The 19,850-nt window shown below is 41.9% G+C and overlaps 2 protein-coding genes across 3 annotated transcripts in view; both read right to left on the reverse strand.

Annotated features, from left to right (window-relative positions):
- LOC115591137 (protein Niban 1-like) overlaps window positions 1–6,356 on the reverse strand; it is a 29,246-nt gene extending 22,890 nt beyond the window's left edge. Inside the window, exon 1 of the mRNA XM_030432851.1 lies at window positions 6,149–6,356. Within this exon, the coding sequence (XP_030288711.1) occupies window positions 6,149–6,203 (55 nt within the window). The 5' untranslated portion in view covers window positions 6,204–6,356. The remainder of the gene's footprint in view (window positions 1–6,148) is intronic.
- A 2,095-nt stretch (window positions 6,357–8,451) lies between these two features.
- trmt1l (tRNA methyltransferase 1-like) lies at window positions 8,452–18,440 on the reverse strand. Of its 2 annotated transcripts, none has more exons than XM_030432130.1 (16): window positions 18,306–18,440; window positions 16,597–16,701; window positions 16,440–16,502; window positions 14,852–14,965; window positions 14,417–14,481; window positions 13,762–13,918; window positions 13,351–13,471; window positions 13,162–13,241; window positions 12,795–13,047; window positions 12,124–12,336; window positions 11,850–12,040; window positions 11,313–11,379; window positions 10,996–11,159; window positions 10,848–10,913; window positions 9,784–9,910; window positions 8,452–8,875 (listed from the first exon to the last, which is right to left on the reverse strand). In XM_030432130.1, the coding sequence occupies exons 1-16, from the start codon at window positions 18,364–18,366 to the stop codon at window positions 8,686–8,688; spliced, it is 2,037 nt and encodes a 678-aa protein (XP_030287990.1). In that variant the 5' UTR covers window positions 18,367–18,440; the 3' UTR covers window positions 8,452–8,685. The 2 variants fall into 2 exon arrangements, with proteins under 2 accessions (XP_030287990.1, XP_030287989.1); XM_030432129.1 differs by having other exon boundaries at window positions 11,313–11,391.
- Between the last annotated feature and the right edge of the window lie 1,410 nt (window positions 18,441–19,850).

The following is a 19,850-nucleotide window of genomic DNA, read 5'->3' on the forward strand; positions in this document are numbered from 1 at the left end:
CCAAAAAACACTCAGAAATAATGTTGTATTGTTTTTCCACTTGCAGGCCAGCTGCTCAGACGACTCCTCTGAGCGGTGGTGTCAGGAGGAAACACCCGAGACGACCGACAAGTCGCTGCAAGGCAGAAAAATGTCTCGCAAAAACACAATGAGTGTGTGAAGAGGAGGGGGCTGTGCGTGTGTGTGTGTGTGTGTGTGTGCGTGTGTGTGTGTGTGTGTGTGTGTGTGTGTGTGTGTGTTCTGATCTCTGGAGAACGAAGCCACAGCATAAAGATCAGAACTGATCAGACTAAAAGCTGAAGAAATGCTTCATTAATCAATAATTCAGTTGACAGAAGACAGTCATCAATTATTGACAGGACTAAGAGGCTGCAGTGGCACTTTGAGCTAAATGCTAATGTCGTCAAGCGCTAATGTTGAGGTCGTGTTGATGTTCGCGGTGTTGTCTCGGCATGTTAGCATACTAGCAGTAGCTAAACACAAGGTACAGCTGAGGCTGATGGGAATGTTCATATTCACATGGCGGCCATTTTTCTCTGACGTCACACTGAGAGCTGGAAGCTCACAATCTGACAAATTGTTATTAATTACTACAGTTAAACAGCAGCTGATGTTAGCATACGTTAGCTGTGCGTCGTTGATAATTGAGAACTTAATTTCTGTCTTTCCTCTTGTTTCAAACAGTTAGTTGTCGTCTCACGTTGAAGAATCTCCCCGATGCCCCTTTTAGATTTTCACCATCCGTTGTCGTCACGTTGTGCAGCAGAAAAACTTATATTTTTCATCCAGCTCTTGAGAAGAGTCTTCAAGAGCAGCGTTGAGTTTTGTTAAAGGGCCTTGTGGGTTGTTGACGGATGTTCAGGAGGTCACAGTCTTTCAGATAAATGGATGCTTCGCTCCGTCCTCGAATGCAATTAGAGGACAAAGAGCCGCACGGAGAAAGGTCGCATCGATAAACATCCCTCACTGCGCTGACAGCGTTTATTGGCCTGATGTGATTCCACTGACAGGAAAGATGCTCACACACCCCGATCATTAGGGAGTGAACTGCTTCAGATGGGCGTCACCATTTAAAAGCTTTTCTGAAACACTCATAAACTCTCTGATCCGCCTGTCAGTGACTTTTACGAGCTGCAGGGCCTGTTTGACATTCACATACCATCAGAGTTTCTATACCTTCATCTCTTGTGTTTACACTCAAAATAACCCACATATAGAGCTCAACTTCCATGAAAAGACCTTGAAAAACTGCATCGGCACTGACTCTCAAAGACACGAGCTGAAGACGGACAAACGTTTGTGGAAAACCTTCATGGCTTCGATCTCGGCTGGAGGAGCTGTTTGCCTGGAGACAAAATGTTTCTGACATGATGTCAGAGGCTCGTCCGTCCCGTTTGAACTCTGAGTCATCGCGCAGTAAAGCAGCAAATGATGCTGATAGGAAGAACAAAAACAAAAGGATTCATGGTGAAAGCCGTCTGAGTGGCAGCAGGTCGTGCAGTATTTGTACTTGTGGTTTTTATTTACTCGGTCGGTCGTGGTAAACAACAGGTGGGGCTCCAGCTGAGAGCCGGAGCAGCAGCAGTTTCCTCTCTTTGTGGAGAGCTGAGCATTCAGATCTGAAGGGGGGGAAAGTTTCACAGACTCACAGCTCCTCTGAATATCTGAGGGATTGTGTAATGGCAGCTGGAGGCCGAGTGACACAGCATGAAGAACGGCGGCACGCTGACAGCAAAAACAAGACCGGGAACGGCAGAAACTCTACAGCCACGATGGAGGAATCTGAGTTACTATAAAGTTCTGCGACTGAGAATAAAATGTCTTGAATTTCAACTGCAAATACGCACACAAAGACAAATACGTTGACGTGACGCTTGTTTGGCTGCAACACTTGAAAGTTTTAATCATATTTACTGTCGATTCTGATTCTTAAAGCAAACTGAAGTATTCATCTTCATGTACAAGTTTATAACAGACCAACATGTTTTTTCTATGTAAATAAGAAGAAGAACAGAAGAAGGAGTGTGTGACACAATGAGATTCATCAGAATAAGTTGAGAATCGTCGACAGGTGAATCTGAATCTAATCGTGAGGTCGGTGCAGATTGAACACGTGAGTCTGTGAGCGGTGACGACGAAGGAAACGCTTCAAACTGTTGAGTAACACAGAGACTCCACCGAGCTGACAGATGTTCTGCCCCGCTGAGCTTCTCTGTTTTCCCCCTTTTATAAAATATGTGGACGACAAACACGAGTCACCTCGCTGCCAGATGTTAAAGACACTCGGATAAATAAATGTCTTCTTCATCGTCCCTGTAAAGAACCGTAGACTCGTGGTTTGGTATCCGTCGTTTGTAGGGATCTACATGTTCAAGTCTTCACAGAGGAAAAAAAACACATCTCACAAGCTGAGCTGAGAATATCCCCCGAGAATCCTTAAAGCCCCACAGAGACACGCTGGAGCAATTAGTGAAATATGGCCTCCACCGCCTCATTATCAAGTTCTTACAGGAAGAGCTGAACATTTGATTTTAATCAGAATTTCGCAGCAGCGCGGCCACTTTCTGTCCTCGGATTTATGCAGAAACAACAACAGAAGCAACCCTGACTTTGATAAAGAGAGTTAAACCACACGCCCTCGCCAGCGCAGTGTGTCGTCTTCACACTGTGTTCAGTCTGAATCCCCCCTGAAAAAAATCACTTTGATGGACTAAAAAAGCCAAATCAGCCTCGTCTCCAGGATGTAATGTTGGCAGTTAATCTTTCTGCCAACCACAGATGCTTCCAAGGTTTACATTCATACAAAACGTGTCATATCATGCTCAAGTTATATGATTATTATCTGACTGTCAAACAGGAGGTGAAAGAGGACAGAGGTGGAGCATATCTGAGAGGACACCACAGGATTTATACAGATGTGAATGGCATCACAAGCAGGTGTTTTTACAGGACACCTGCTGCCGACTCCAGCTGTTTCTGTGGAGACCAAAAGCAGATATTATTCACGTGAAGTCAGACGATCTCCATCAGTGAACGCAGCAACCAAAACAAGTATTTTAGGAGAAACCACGATGTTTCCGTCGCCCTGACCGAGTGGTTTTTGAGCCTGAGCTTAACCAGAGAACGAACACAGCGCTGTGACGAGAGAGAGGAACAGAAAAACTCAACCAAAACAAACGGAAAGTTGCAACAAATGGAAACAGTTTGCAGAAACTTACTTAGCTAACATTCATTCTGGAGATTGAGTTTGTTCAAATAAAGTCACACGAGTGGGAATCAAACAGAAAAGTGTTTCTACATCACACAGTCCAAACACTGCAGAGAGACACGGAGAGGACAAGTGACATCATTCCATCGAGGGATCGGCCTCCGCCAGAACTGGACTGTCATCTCAGCCCAACCCAGAAACCCTGACATTCATCTCCCGAACACACCCTCCACCCTCCACCCTCCACCCTCCACACACCCTCCACCCTCTGCAGACTGAGACACAGGAATGTCTTCACTCTGACAGATGATGCACAGAGTCACCGCTCCGACTGAGTCCTGCACTAAAAACAGCAGCCAGGAAAAACTGACGAGGCAAACATGAAAAGCCCGGACACGTCCCAGAGTCTCGATGCCACGAGCTGCTTTCAGCGCAGATAAAAAGCTCCCAGCCCGTCACGCGCTCGTCTGACGGCCTTCAACATGACCTGTGTACTGATATCTGCAGGTTCATGAGACCCAGCAGACTCTCTGAGGCTTCCTGTGTGTCAACATGAACACATTTACATGATTTTCCACTTTAGAGGACACACGCTCAGGCACAGGATTTTTAACTTTTCCATTTACATCCTGAGCATATGATACTCTGTCCTGTTACCACGGCAACTGCAGCGGCAACGCAACCGGCGCCAGCATCAACAGACGTGGCGGTGTTGTTTCACAGACGAGCCTTTTTCTCCGGCTGTAGAAGACCTGATTATTCTGCATTTTGAATCATTGTTGCACTTTTGTCCGAGCTCTCTTTTGTCTCATCTCAGCCTTCTCTGACTTTTCACCTTCATTTTGTTTGGTTTCACGGAGCACTGAACCCCCGGCTGTTGTTCAGGCGACCCCAAGAAAGCTAGAACGGCCCGACAGCGGCCTCCATCCTGCACACCTGACCGGCTGCTGGACGCATGAATGAAGCGCTCGAACTCTCTGTGATCAGTCGGTGACGTGAACGCAGCAGCTGTTCAGTCTCGAAACCTTCAAACCAACTCCAGCTGATGATCATCAGACTAACTTCAGGTGTGCGTCTCATGTCTCCTCCTGACTCCTTTTCCTCCATACTGACCAATCAGTGTGATTGATCACCCGCTGAATGAATCGGAGAAATCATGATGAACGTCAGCGCTTCAACAATGATCATCGATTCATCAGTTTGAGTCACTGCTCTGATTCCAGCTTGTTAAATGTGAATATTTTCTGCTTTCTTTTTCTGACGTTTGATGGACCAAACAACCAATCGATTAATTGATCATAATTTCAGCTTAATAAAGGTTATAAACAACATCTTTTCAATTCAGTATTGGACCTCTGGGGCTTCAGGAGACTGTGATCACAGCAGAACGCTGCAACTCTGTTTTACTGTGAAGCTCCAGAACTGTTCTGTGGACTACAACACTTCACCTGACTTTATATCATCAGGAGGAGGAGAGGAGGACTTTATATCATCAGGAGGAGGAGAGGAGGACTTTATATCATCAGGAGGAGGAGAGGAGGACTTTATATCATCAGGAGGAGAGGAGGACTTTATATCATCAGGAGGAGAGGAGGACTTTATATCATCAGGAGGAGAGGAGGACTTTATATCATCAGGAGGAGGAGGGGAGGACTTTATATCATCAGGAGGAGGAGAGGAGGACTTTATATCATCAGGAGGAGAGGAGGACTTTATATCATCAGGAGGAGAGGAGGACTTTATATCATCAGGAGGAGGAGAGGAGGACTTTATATCATCAGGAGGAGGAGAGGAGGACTTTATATCATCAGGAGGAGGAGAGGAGGACTTTATATCATCAGGAGGAGAGGAGGACTTTATAAATCTGCTCAGGAATCCTCAAAAAAAGACGCTCCTTACATGTGCTGAACTTGCCTTAGAAACATTATGATTTTAGGTTTTCTTCAGTATCACAGTGACCCAGTGACAGTTGTCTGTACTTCCACAGGTTCACTGCAAACAGGAAGTGCTGACAGCTAATTCTGCAAAGTCTGAATGGAGTTAGAGCCTTTTTCCGTTTCTTTTATTTGCTGTTTTCTGTTTTAAATCAAGTCCCCAGCTACTTCAGTTGGTTAGCAGAATGCTGCAACTCTGTTTAACTGTGAATTAAAGTTAAAGTAACATCCTCTCCATTAAAAGACACTTTCTGCTCAAGTATTTGTGTGATTTGCTCTGTGAAAGTTGTTACACACAGGCCACCATCCATGAAGGAACACCTGTCTTCACCTGTGCGTCATGCACACACAATAAAGAAAAGCAGGAGCATCGTTTGTCCTCTGTGGCCATGACTGGACACACCCAGCAGCAGAGGACACCAGAGACAGAAGGGGGGAAAACAGGTCTTGGCACTTTCTCCTCCCTCACTTTTTCTCTCCCCCTGCAGGACTGGAAAGTCAGGAGTGACCTGATAAAAACACCGACTGGAAATAAGAAGACGCTTTAAATCTAAGCGTCTCAATCTGTCAGACAAACCGCCCGGAGAGCAGAAAAACACACAAGTGGAATATTTCTGAGGACAGACGCAACAAAACCAGACTGACAGGTTTCCACTGAGAGATCCAGATCTTTGGAAACAAGTTCAGGTGAAAGTAGTCATCGTTCTGCTTCCCGAGAATGTAAATAAAATAAGAATAGTAAAACTATATTTCTAGATTTGAGCTCAGTAATTGAATGAGACGCTCAGATGAATCCGGACAGACGCTGAAATCAAGCTTCCCCAGAGGCGCAGGGAGGAAAAGGGAGGAGAAGTTTTCTGTCCGATGTCCACTAATCACCAACAATTACACGTTCAGCTCCGCGACAACACAAACCAGAGAAGAGGAAGTTTTGCTGTGAGACGTTATCAGGAGGGAGCCGCCGTGTTGGATCAACATGCGGCGGCGCGTCCGCGGCGCGTCTTACCTCTGATGAAGGCAGATTTGGTCTCATCCAGCAGACTGGACGCGGAGATCCCCATGGTGCTGCGGCAGGGAGAGGATCCACAGGTACGCTTCAGTCCTCAGGTACTGACACCGTCACATCGGTCTGTAGGAGCAACAGTGGAGGAGGAGGAGCACGGCACGCCCTCCTCCTCCTCCTCCTCCTCTTCCTCCTCCTCTTGTGTCATCCAGGGACGCTCAGGCAGAAAAACCAGCTCGCTTTTTCTTTTTTCTTTTCTTTTTTATCTTCCTCAAGGCGCCTAAAAATCGCCCGTGATTATCTTTGATCACAGCTGTAATTATGGTGATGAAGATTAATGACACTACATTTGAATAAACTTTATTTATGAGCCCGCATCAACAACATTTTTATATATAAACTCAAACAATAAACACCAGCAGAGGGAAGGGAACTAAGCAGGCGACAAGATGTATGGAGGACTAACACTGCCGAAATACAAAACAATAATCCGATCAATAAATGCTCAATAAATAAGTAAATATAAGAGCCTGATGATTATTGATTTGGGAGCCCTGAAATATGGTCATCGAACACTTTGTGTCAGGTTAAGATTAGTTTAACCGTAAACTTCACAGATAATTTAATAATAATAAACAATCATGAATAAACTTCAGTTTTAATATCAGATTTATCTGTAAGAAGCCGATATCCACCTATAGATATATTGATCAGACTCTATAAATATGTTGTTAATTGCACCACAGCAGATATTTTAAATAAATCTAAAATGTCACAACAATGTGCATTTCTTTTTAAATGTGCACTTGTGTTTATTTACCTTTGTAAAAATCATCCAATTTTATCAGATTTTCTATTTTTTATTCATTAGTGTTATTTTACATGATTCATTTACGTATTTGTTTCTCTGTTGTTTTCGCTGCATTTTGCAAAACACATGAATAAATATGTAAAATAACATGATAAGTAAATAAAACAAGTAGTGTAAATGAATAACAGAATTTAATTTAAAGGCATAAAAGTACAGAATCCCAATAAAACAGAAGTATCAGTTCACATGTTATGAATTAAATCACTTCTAGAATATGTTTGTTTTTAAGGGTTTTTGTTGCATTTAATTACATTTAGTAATTTATTGAGCTACTTATGAAGTTTTTATTTTGGCAGTCAGTCGTCTGTACACAAGTACAATTTTGAATTACTTTTACTACTTATTTTACTCTTAATTCTACTTTATACCTCGACTCGACTACATTAATCTGACAGATGATGAGTTCTTTCTCTGATCTTTTCACATCAGTTTGTTCTGCAGACTGTGACGACAGCAGACGAGCTGTATGGAGACATCTCTTCTACTTTTTGGATGAACTGTGTAAAAGATTTTAGGTATTTGCTGTTAATTTATCATCCTCATGTTGGACGTTTTCTCACAATTTTCACTGGAATTAATTGTTAAGCTTTCCATCTTTATCTTATGCCGTCACTCTTTAGACTCCTGTGAACAAGTTTATTTTCAAATGTATTTATTATAAATACCCCCCATACTTAAAACAATATTTGACCCCCTATAGGTCACAGCACTACTTACGCCATACTGACAGTTGTTTTTTTCTTTGTTCCGAGAATTCAGAAGGAAATTGGTCGATTTTCCTTTCAATTCCAAAGTCAGATTGGAATACCTTGCCTAATTTTTTTAAATCTATCACTTCTTTTCATCTCTTTAGGAAATCCCTTTTTATTCATTTACAAAAACCCTGTTCTTGTTTCTAACAAATTACTGACGATAATGTTGATCTTTGGTGAACTGTGGATAAAATACATCTCACCGACACTGAATGGACGAATGTACTGGATATGAAGATGGGTATATAATAAGGGTAGTTTATAATACCACTCGTGTATAAATGTGAATCTAGATGGACTGTGGGGGCAGGGAACGGTTGGGTCAAGAGTGTATTGTGTGGATGTTATCGTCTTGTAATGTAATGTCATGTTGTAATGTTTTGTCTTGTTATTGTCTGTATACATGTTAAGGACTCCCTTGAAAACAAGATGATTCATCTTAAGGGACTATCCTTCAAATAATTAAATAAATAAAAAAACTGAAGCTTGATTCAACTGTTGTTACACTTTTCGTTGATTTGAACTTTGACAGGAACACTTAAAGAAATGTCTGTGCAGGTTGAAGAATAACACGACTTCACACACATGCAGAAAGCAGATTTTATTTTGTTTTTATAAGACAAGAAGAATAAAAAAAAAAAAAAAGAAACAATAAACCAGCTAGAAAATAACTTTCTCTGAGGAGGAATCTGAAATAAATAGAGAAACAGAGGACAGACTGGGCTCATCTGTGCTGCGGGATCAGTTTGGTTTGCAGTTTTAATAAAAACAGATTTCACTTTGGGTTTGATTAAAGAGTTTCTACTTCGTTTCAGAGATCAGTGCAGTCAGAACTTTGTTCGGGTTGCAGAAACAGGACAGCAACTGAGAGCGGCTGGATCCTCTCAGGCACTGAGGAGTGTGAGTGCTGGTTTCTCTCACACTGTTTTCTGCATGCTCACGCTCGTCTGAGTGGCCGTGGCGTTGGTGTACGTTGGCACGCTGTACTTGGTGAGGACAGATTTGAACTGCTCCAGCGTGGCATCGGTCCGAACTCCCGTCGGGTCGAAGTGAGTCCGACTCACCCTGAAGCCGGCCTCCGTCAGGTACTGAAGGAACTTGTTCAACCTGTGCAGAGAAATAGAAAAACAAAGGTTCAACACTTTCTCTCAGCTCCAAGCTCATTGGCTCCTACTGAGGACATAAATCTTTAAGAACACCTCACAAAAATATAGATCAATGTTTTAATAAGGTTCAGTCATTTCCTAAAACAGCTGCTCATTGTATTTTTTATCAACAGACTGGAGGAAACAGAGCTTGTTAAGGACTAAACAGTGAGTCCTAAAATCCGGAATGAAATTAACCTTTTTTCACCTCAGTTCTCTCGTCTCAAAGACAAACAGTTTCCATTTAGAAGCTTGACATGAAGTGTTTGGTTAACACAAGCTTTAAGGGTTTTCAGGTTTTGTTCTCCGACATAAAATCATCATTAAATGTCCCACAGTTTAATTATAAAGCTCTTCTCTGTGTTAAAAACAGTTAGTGGTTAATAATGAGTGTCTGAATGAGACTACAGAGGTTGACGGGGACATTAAACGTCCTCACAGCGAACACGGAGACTCATCTACTCACTAGTCCGTCTTTACAGGCCACTTTAGTTACACACTATTCTAACTCAAACTTTACAACCTGTATAGTAATTGTGTAGTGAGCCGCTTAGTGGTGGTGACGTTTAAGTCATGTGACCGTGATGTCGTCTGTTTATAGCCTAACATTAGCTTTTCGCTGCTAATGATTTCTTTGAGTTGAAAGCAGCTTTTAGTCGTCGCTCCTCCAGCTGAAGCCGCCAGCTCTCGTCTTGTCGTCTCGAGTGGGAATTCCCTCAGACGAGCCGTTTAATGACCAAAGATGCTCCAAGCTCGTTACAAAGCACTCTGGGAATTTTCCAGTGCAGTGAAACAAAACAAATGGCTGACTCCCTCGATGGTCCACCACCTGCCACATACCCGGAGACAAAGAAGTCAGAGGTCACTTACTTGGGCATGTTCATGCCTTTGATGCTGTGGCGGTGGATGCTGTAGTAGAAGGACGGGTGTTCCAGAGACGCGTCAGACTTCAGCTTCTTCACGACATTACCCGACTCTTCTCCGGTCTTCCTCTTCCCTGCAGAGAAAAAAAACTACTTAAGATCTGAAGAGAAAACTAAACTGAGAGGATTCAACGTCATGTTTAATATCCTCTGATACTCTGCTCCATCTTTACATCAAGAATATCTCAATTTTCACAAGTGTTTCAAGAACCAGAACCAGAAATACAGTACACAGAATCTGAAAAAGTTTTCTGGAGTACAAGAATCTTTAGGGGAAACTCATGAAAAAATGAGATAAGGAGGTTAAAGACTATTTTCCCTGGCTGGGCTACACTGCCCTCTAGAGGACAATGGCAGAGCTACAGTGACTGTAAAGGTCTGCACTACATGGAGCCTTGGACAGTCCTGGTTTCTCCTTGTTGCTTTGCTTTTCTCTTCCTGTTATTTTATGATTGCTCAGCATCACACAGTGTTTGGGGTTATGCTTTGATCCTAAATCCTGTGGCTGTAAATGTGCACGAATCAGGAGGATCTCGGTGAAAACTATAAAGCAAGGACTCTGTCTGTGTGTTATTCACATATCTGAGAACGGTTCATCTGATCTACTTCACACTTGGCAGGTTTGTTGCTGAGGACCACAGGAAGTGCAGCGCTGAATTCGGACATACCACACGCTTAGTATTAATATATTATTGAATTTTGACTCAACAGCGTACCAGCTCTGTGCAGAAGCGGCTTCATGACTTTACAGACTTTGTGAACATTGAGGAAGTCAACAAACAAAATATACCTGAGAGTCTTTTACATCACAGTTGAGGATGCGACACAGAATTCAACAAATTATATAACTCCAAAGAGACACATATAAGCTGGTATTGAGCATAAATAAATAAATAAATAAATGAATAATCCAACTCTAGAGTCTGTATGATAATGTGTACATCTAAAAAAGATTGTTCTCTTTCAGTTGTACTAGAAGAAACCTTTCTGTAACGACTGTGACGGACTCACCGGACTGATCAGCAGGACCCGACTCCTCTCCACTCTGTAAGGTCTTAATGACGACTCCACACTCCACTGCAGAGAGGAAGCACAATATTCTGTAAACACGAGTTTTCCTCACACGTTACATACGACAGGTGTGATGTCGGAGTTTTACCCTGGTTGGTGAGAGCTGACGGCCCGTGGACGAGAGACTTGAGGGTGGTGCACTCAGACTCGCAGATCAGAGTTTTGACGAGCGGCTGGATGTCGTCCATGCTGTGCTGCACCGCCGCCGACAGCATCCTCCTCAGGAAGCCTGTGTTAAACAGTGGACCACACCTGGACACACACACACACACACACATCAATACCTGTACTGTACCTGCGAGGACCGTCACCTTACAGTATATCTCAATTTCTGCTTTCAGATTTATTTTGTTACATACAGAAGTTGTGTGTGTGTGTGTGTGTGTGTCATGCTGAGAGATTTACCATAATGGTCCAAGCTGCACCGCTGTCTTTCCAGGCAGACTTCCATGACAGTTGCAGGGCAGCGTGTCTGGAGGAGACACTGAACAGGATTTACTTTAAGCTTCATACCAAACTTCATATAAAAAAGAAGATATTTTGGCAAACCCACTGAATAACGTCAACAAGCTGCACCTGACAACATGTGAGAGTAACTGTAGTTCCATTTATGTGTCGAGCAAATTAAACACCACATCTAATAAAAGTATTATAATAAAATATTTATAGCCATTGCATTTCTGCTTTTAAAAATCATCCGTGAAGATTATCTCGCTGAAACACAAACACCATCTTGAAAAAGACGAGAAACACGGCTGTCTTTATTGCCTGTGAGGAAGCGACAGATGACTGTCAACTCAAAGTTTACAAAATCTTATCCAGCTGGTAAAACAATACTGGGAGTTGCACAGCACAAACTCTCATATGTTGTACTTTATAAATATTCAAGAACATTGTCAAACCAAAGTCAAACCATCAAATCCGGTTCTGTAACAGACTCACCGTCCACCATGTTTCCTTGTTTGAGGAAGACTCTCTCCTCACACCACTGACAGTGGACCAGTTTACGTAACTTCTTCGCCGACTCATCCGCCTGTGTGGGACCTCTGAGAACTCTCACCACCACCAGGACAAAATGCTCCAACGCCACCGCCAGCAGCACCTCGATGCCTTTGTTACAGCGAGCCGCCGCCCTGCAACACATGGTTAGAGATAAGTATTCTAGTCTGACGTTTTTTTTCCCGTCTCAGTATCACCTCAGGACAGACAGATCTACCTGGCCACCGTGGCTACCACCATGCGTGCAGCCAGCTCTTTGTAGTACTCGGTGCGTACGATGTGACAGCCGTAGTGACGCAGGGTGACGTTGGGAGACTTGGAGTACAGAGAGCCCGTATCTGTGGACGTCACAGAGATGATGCCCAGGTTCCGGATGTTTCTGAAGGCAGCGTCCAGGTAGTTCACTGCCGTCCCATAAGGATCCAAGTGGCTGAAAGATTCACGACATTAAGTGACTGATTAAATCTAACTTCAACACAATGCCTTTCAAAATATTGATATTAGATTAGAAGAACCGACAACATCGAGGGCACAAAAAGATGAAAGACGGACACAGCAGTGTGTTTCTCAACTTGCTGTCGGAGTGAGAAAGCAAAAACACACTTTGTACTGGAGTATTAACTGAAGCCTTCTTAAATATGAATATTGATATCAATACTTGCAGGATAAGAAACAACTCATGCATCCAGGCTTATCCTCTTTTACAGACAAGCAACATCTGTGTAAACTGAAGAAAATTACTAATACAAGAAAAATCCATGGAGGGGGTATTATGAGATTCATTATTATCATATAATATTGTGATATATTTGAGCTATATTGCAATACACAATATATATATTTTGATATTTTGAAATCTCTAAAGATGAGGATTGGTCTCCTACTTACATGTAATCGAAGGGTCGCAGGTGCATGATGACGTTGGCGTCCATCTTGGCGACCTCCACGGTAGCGATGGACACACCCTTGGCTTCACTGCTGGTCCCGTCGGGTCCCCGTGGGACTCGTGAGCCTCCTTCAGCCCGGATGTGGTTGAGCTCACAGTTCTCCTTGATCATTTTGACGCACGTGTCGCTGATGTCCGTTATGGTGACTTTGACTGCGTTGCGGAGGTGCTTTGCCCACTGGAGGCCCATAATCCCTGAGAGAGTCCGGCAGTTAAAACATCAGGCTGTGTGGTATTGATTTGTTTTTCAGTGGAGTTCTGTGTGTTTTACTGCTGTTTTATTGATTCATGAGATCATTATACTCTCACCTGTTGCTCCGAAAGCATCCAGACACTCGAGTGGGTTTCTCTCCTCCGCTAGAACAGCCAGTGAACAAAACACCAGCTGCCTGAAGCACACACACAAACAGACAGAAACACATTCTGCTTAATCAGATGTGAGGGTTAAAAAAAAAGAAATACATTTAAAAAAAGAAGTCATCTCATGTGCCGGCTGACCTGTTGGTCTTCATCTTGCGGTTGAAGTAGGTGTCACTCTTCTGTGGGGTGGTGTGGTTCGGCAGAAGCTGGACGTTGGTTCCAAGTTCTTTCATGATTTCATACGCCTGACCAGACGGAGCTGCAGACACATTCAATCACACACAAACATCATAATCACTTCCTACATTTGTGTTTCATAAGGAAACAAACAACTTAATGTTCTGATTTAATGTTCAAGGACAAGGAGACAATGATTTAGAATTTGTTGTAGTCGTTTCACAAAGTTTGTTAAGTTTGTCCTCGTGAAACAACTCTTAGAATCAGGTGATTCGTTAATGTAGACTGCTGACTGGTTGGATCAGATGAGACAGATGTTAACACTGGCAGGCTAAGAGAGCCGTGAGCAGAGATGGTGTGAGTGGTCATTACCCGGCTCCTCAAACGGTACGTCAGAGTTCCCAGAGTAACTGGCCTCGGTCTCTCCTTTGTTGACGTGTCGTTTCAGGTGGCTGATCATGTCCGTCTTCCTGGCGATGGTGACTGAACACACGACACAGTGGTAATGAGCCACGTGTCTCCCCGGTGCCTTGAAGGAGTTCACACAAAAAACAATGTTGGTGACTGCAGCCACTTCACAGGTGATGATCTTTGATATGCAGCATGGTTATAAAAGATAAGTGAAGAGAGAGTTTCTTTTACTATAACTTTGCTTTTTAGTTTGATCGCTATTACAGATAAAATCTCCAATAATAAATTTTATTTGCAAGTGTTCATGTATTCCCTGAAACTTAAACGAGTACACTTGGTAATTAATTTATGTGTGTATTTTATCTGACCCCTCTAATTTCTGTGTTTGGGTGGATTGAATATGGCACGACTGTGAAGTTCAGTTTGGAAATGAGCTCCATCTTTTTTTTCTGATCCACGATACTGATGTAACATTTCAGAATATAGATTATAAGTTTCTCCAATAAAGACATGAATGAGTCAAACTGTGGTGATGCCGCCTGAAGCCAAACTGTTTGCTGTTGTTCCCAAATGAAGAAACTCGACGTGCAGACAGTTTGTGTGTTTCATTTCTCACCTGATCTCCACTGAGGCTGGGCTTCAGGTTTCTGCAGGGCAGGTGGCAGATGCACATCCTCTGACCTGTTAAAAGATCAACAGTTAAGTTGAGATGTCAGTAGAAGTTGTCACTTTCACACAGGTTGTATATTTTGACAGTTCTGGAAATCATTACTTTTAGCATTTTAGTCAGTAAACTTCACCTGGAATCTAATAATCATGAATCACCCGTAGCATCTTTTTCTGCAATATAATCTGTAAAAATGTTTACATATCAGACAATACTGACATAACTGATACTGTATATCTGTGATTGGCCAATATTAGTGGATAATATCGACAAACTGATCAATGGGGCTCTCATTTTTAGCTTTGCCTACTTTTTTCCCTCATTCCAAACCTATGCAAGCACCAGATAATATGTGGCCAAAAGAATGTGACTGTGTTTTCTCACCTTCAAACTCCACGTAGACTTTCCAGTGGAGGTTCTGCAGGTGTCGGCGGAGCTTGTGGCTGTAGCAGGCTTTAAACTTCTCCTCCGGACACAGAGGACACGACTTCCGTCCCGCTGAGGAGTGAAAATCACAGATGAATTTGCAGTTTACTTTCTTGTTTAAACAACTGGCTGAAAAACTGTATTTTTAAATGTCACAAAATGCTGGAAATACCCATCAGATTCCTGAAGACAAATGTCTTAAATGTCTTGTTGTGTCCGACTCAAAAACTCAAAAGAATGGAATTGAATAGAAGGTGGCAAAGTCACCAACCGAGGATGGAGGTCAATCTTTTTTTCTTGTTTTGTTTTTGCATATTTGCTTGAACAACGGCTTAAATAGTTAAAATCAGCAGCTCCTGACTCTACTGTATGTTCTGTATGGTGTTGAACAGGATATCACATGCAATGCCAGTATGAGTTTTCTTAATCTGTAGATCTAAATGGAAAGAAATGTCAAAAAAACTTCAAATTGTCTGATAATAATCTTGAGGACTTTTATAAGCAGATGATGATGACATTAACAAGCAATGCTGCAAGATGTATGCAGAAGCAAACATGCTCTCAGTTGAGTTTGTTTACAGATGGAGTGAAGAGGTCTCTGTTCACAACATACAGTGCAACACTGTATACTGCACACTTGTGGTCAAACTACAGAAAAGCAGCATATACAGACTTTGGGTAGCTTATAATGATGCCATGAGAATATTCATTAAGAGACGGAACCGTGCAGGTCAGATGTTTGTTGCTGCAGGAATCTGTTTAAAGAAATATTATGTACAAATGTACCTGCTGACTTAATGTCACTGAGGAGAAATCATCTTAGTTGTATATTAAATTTAAACTATGATTTTTTTCTTGTTAATAGGGATGTAAATAGTGAATGATGAATCAGTTAAACTTTTAAATACAAGAGTACATTTCATATTCAATGATAATATTACAGTTGAGCTATTTAGTAGCCTCAGTGTGGGTTGGATTGTTTTGGGAGAGTTGTTGAATAGCGAATGACACCACAATTAAAATGATGTCATTACTTTGTGTATCATTCTTCAAGTAACAAACACAGAGACGTTCGTGGTTGAGGCAGCTTTCTAACGGAGGAATCACATTAATGATAAAATCGCGACTGGTTGTTGAAGTTGCTGACTATCAATGGAAGAAACTGCTTCAAATTTGCACCCCTACCTGTGAGTTTGTGTGTTATTTATTTTATGTTATGTCTTGTCTTTTATCTGGAGTCTGCAATACAGTTTTGAATTTGAAGCTTGAAAATTCAAAAATATTCTAGTTTCTACATTCATTCAAGATGGGGTGGGGATCTTTTTCAAACAAAGTCATCAAGCAAACAATCAAAGCTGAACAGTTGGAAAACAACAAACAGGCAGAGAGTGAATGGTTATTTAGTAAAGCTACTGAGAATTCAGTTTTAGGTCATCATGCTTATTGTCTGAACAGTTAAATGTTGTAGCTCCTCTAAATTATCTTTGAAGAAACGTAAAAGAAAAAGAGAAGAAGTGATGAGGATTTATTGAAGAAGTTAACCTACCACCGTCGAGGTCGACGAGGATCTCGAGGCCCTCCAGTTTGGTTTGGATGGAGATGTGTCTATCTGTTTGTGGAAGAGAGGAATTCTCATTATATCAGGTCAGAAAAAATCTGTCTGTAAAGCTTTAGTGAGAGTCAGTAGATAGCTGGTCAGTCACCAGTAGTCGTGGTTGAGGGTTTGGTATCGGCGTCTGCAGCAGCTTCATGCTTTGCCGCTTGTTCTGCAGCCGGGTCGCCAGCTGAGGGTGCATCTCCACCTTCACCTTCAGGGACAGAGAGGAAGGAAAGAACACCAGTCTGAGTCAGGGCTGCAACTAATGACCAATGCTCACTGCTGATTAATCTGTCAAAATGTTAACGTAAATTGTCAGAGTAAATAGTGAATAATGGGGCTCAGTGTTTCCAAAAGATGACGTCTTGTTTTGTCTACACAAGGAGATTCAATTTACTGTACAAAGGAGGAACTAACCAGAAAATATCCACATCTAACAAGTTGAAATCAGATCATTTTGACCTAGTTTACCCAACAGAATTAGTTAAACGATTAATACGATATCACAATTGATAAAAGTTAATAGATGACAAGCAATCAAATAATAGATTAGTTGTCAGCTTCAACAACTCATAAAATAAAGAAGTCACGTCATCTTGTTGAACGCTCACCAAAACCTCTAACTTAAAGATTGTCGAGCTGCTCTTGTATATCAGCAGCTTACAGAACTGAACCAGAACCAACTGTACTTTCACACAACTGCAGTTGTCAACATGCGCAGACTTATTGTGATTTTCATTTTCATTATAACCCTTTCCGTGCCGAGTTGTCTCCATGTTGATGATGTGTGTTCAGCGAGCAGATGTAGTTAACACAAAGCTGCATAACATTAAACTTTTATTACAACAAACTGAGACTTTATTGACTTGAAACATGATCTCTTTTAAATGTATAAAGATCCTATGTGTGATTCATGACATAATTCAAACAGGATTAATACATTATTTGTCCCTCTTCATTAACTTCCATACAAAGTTTTTATCAAATCAGGTCTCATAGGGTTCATCGAAAGTGCTGTGACGACAAATAAACATAACCCCTGGAGTGCAGGATGAGTCATCGACATTTTAAATGATTTTCCAGTCAGTTACATACTCTTAAATACCTTTTTTTTTGCCATTATCGGGCCTAATGCTGGTGTATTTGAGAGATATGACAACTTAAACAGCCATTTTGACGTCATGGGATCTTTAAAAGCTGTCAGGGATGACAAAATAAAACAGAAAAACTGTTACCTTAAGTACTTTACTTGAGTAAATGTACTTCCCACCACTGGTTAGCAGCATCCTATTGTCAGTGTCAGGATGCTAATATCCCCTGAAGTTTAGCTAACGCTCGTCTGTTGTTCGCAAACTAAAGCCAACGTCTTTTAACCAACGGCTCCGTGGAGGTTAAACCGTTAATAAACCGTTAATAACCCGTTAATAATCACACGGTTGATGTCCAAACTGAGCGGCTCTGTGGTCCTGTAGTGCAGCTCCGTGATGAGACCGTGTCGACCGAAACTGTAGTAACATTTTAACCCAAATTCAACCCTGTGAAACAGCCTCTGTGGAGGGGCTCGCTAATGTAGCTTACTGCTAACGACAACAGCTTAGCTAATATTAGCCACAGCCCGTTTGTCGCTGTGTTTGTTGACTATTTAGGTCCCATGGCGGAGCTCCGCGGTGAGGCCCTCGTTCAGTTGAGCAGTTGAGAACTCAAATTCTCCATGAATTCACTGCACAGCGCTGATGGTGACTCATCTGCGATTTATTTCACACTTAAAGGCCACAAACTGAGCGCTCAAGCGACAAACAGGGCCAGTTAACTTACGTTTGATATCGACGTCCTCCTGGTGAAGCTGACCAGCGTCTGCCTCTTTGAGCTCCGCCATTACTAACTACGGCAACACACGCAGGAAATCTTGTCGTGCGTAGTTTTACGCAAACTGCGCAGTTTTTAAACGTAAGTCGAGCGTCAATTTTCCTGAAATCTGACTCGTGTAACGTTTAATTAGGGCCCGAGCACCATCACTGCGAGGACACTCATGTTTCTGTAAGTTCAAAATGTTCCTCTCTGGAAATAAGTCCAAAACTCACCAAACTCTGCACACATGTCACATCTGGTGAAACATTATTATAATACAGTTTTTGCCTAATGCTTAAACACTAAAATTGGTTACTATGCCCAAAGCATCACAACCTCTAACTTTGGTGACCATGCCCTAAACAAAAGCACCAACACAATATATGCTTTGCACTGAGTTTGAAATTCTCCAACACACTTCTTGCAAAACACTACACACTGTTTTTTTACATTGTTCAAAAAGGAAATCTCATGCAATCATTGGGAAAACACTTCCATTTAGAATACAAAACTCAACTAAAATTGGAAAAGCACACAGACTCACACACATGAAAACATTTAAAATCTTATTGTAGACCAATCAGTCTAAGCCATAGCACTACCAATACACCTGATGTGAGGAGCCAGAGCAGCCCCAGTTTGTTGTCATCTGGGATAATGTCAGTTTCCATCGGGCCGCTCTGTTCGGGACTGGTTCACCAACCATAATAGATTTATTGCACTCAACTTGCCACCATACGCCCCACTCGGCCTGTGTGTTAAGTTATGACACAGTGAGCCAAAGTCTGCAACATGTGTGTAAGAATTCGGCAAAAACTATAATCAGGGAGCGCATGTTTGTTGGCCTGAACATCCCCCAAAGCTCACCAAACTGCACACATGTCACATCTGGTGAAACATTATTATTCAACGTGATTGGGTTGTGGGCGTTGCCAGGGGACTTCATAGCGCCGAGTCATGTGACCAAAAACAGTCTCTGATCGTAATGAAAATAGGTCTCATGATATAGCCAGGCAGGAATTAATGTTGTGGATTTTTTTTGCCCCAACAGGAAGTCCATATCTTTTTAATTTGCCGACACTGTTTAGAGGACTTTAGGATGTTCACAGACTCACCAAATTTGGCATGTAGGTTTGAACTCATGTGTACTTTACAGTTTTTCGTGATTGTTTACACACATTTTCTGAAATCATGCCTCATACTCAGAACTCTACACACAAATCAAAAAAAGACACACACAATGGGCAAAAACCCTCAATTCTCCCGCAAAATTAAACTTTACATTCAAAACAATGTTATTTCTTCTCAAAATGGTATTTTGTTTTCAAATGACACACAAACCATCATATGAATAGACATTTATAAGAACCAGTTGGTCATTGATGTGCTCAATGTAAAACACTATGAATGGAAAACACTTCTTCTCTATTCATCATAATGACTTAGGCCTTTTTTTGTTCAGTGTTACACTTACTACAGACAGTACATACATGAGTGTGTTTTAAAATATTT

Source organism: Sparus aurata, chromosome 11, assembly GCF_900880675.1.
Source record: "Sparus aurata chromosome 11, fSpaAur1.1, whole genome shotgun sequence".
In the NCBI taxonomy this organism is placed as follows: domain Eukaryota; kingdom Metazoa; phylum Chordata; class Actinopteri; order Spariformes; family Sparidae; genus Sparus; species Sparus aurata.

What these genes read in the sequence shown, in the direction of transcription:
- trmt1l (XM_030432129.1), bottom strand. Translation starts at nt 18,366, where the DNA reads ATGGCGGAGCTCAAAGAGGCAGACGCTGGTCAGCTTCACCAGGAGGAC. An exon ending in CGTACCGTTTGAGGAGCCGG is followed by an intron (nt 13,472 to 13,761) that starts GTAATGACCACT and finishes ATGTGTCTGCAG; the next exon opens with CTCCGTCTGGTCAGGCGTAT. An exon ending in GGATGCTTTCGGAGCAACAG is followed by an intron (nt 13,048 to 13,161) that starts GTGAGAGTATAA and finishes GGACTCTCTCAG; the next exon opens with GGATTATGGGCCTCCAGTGG.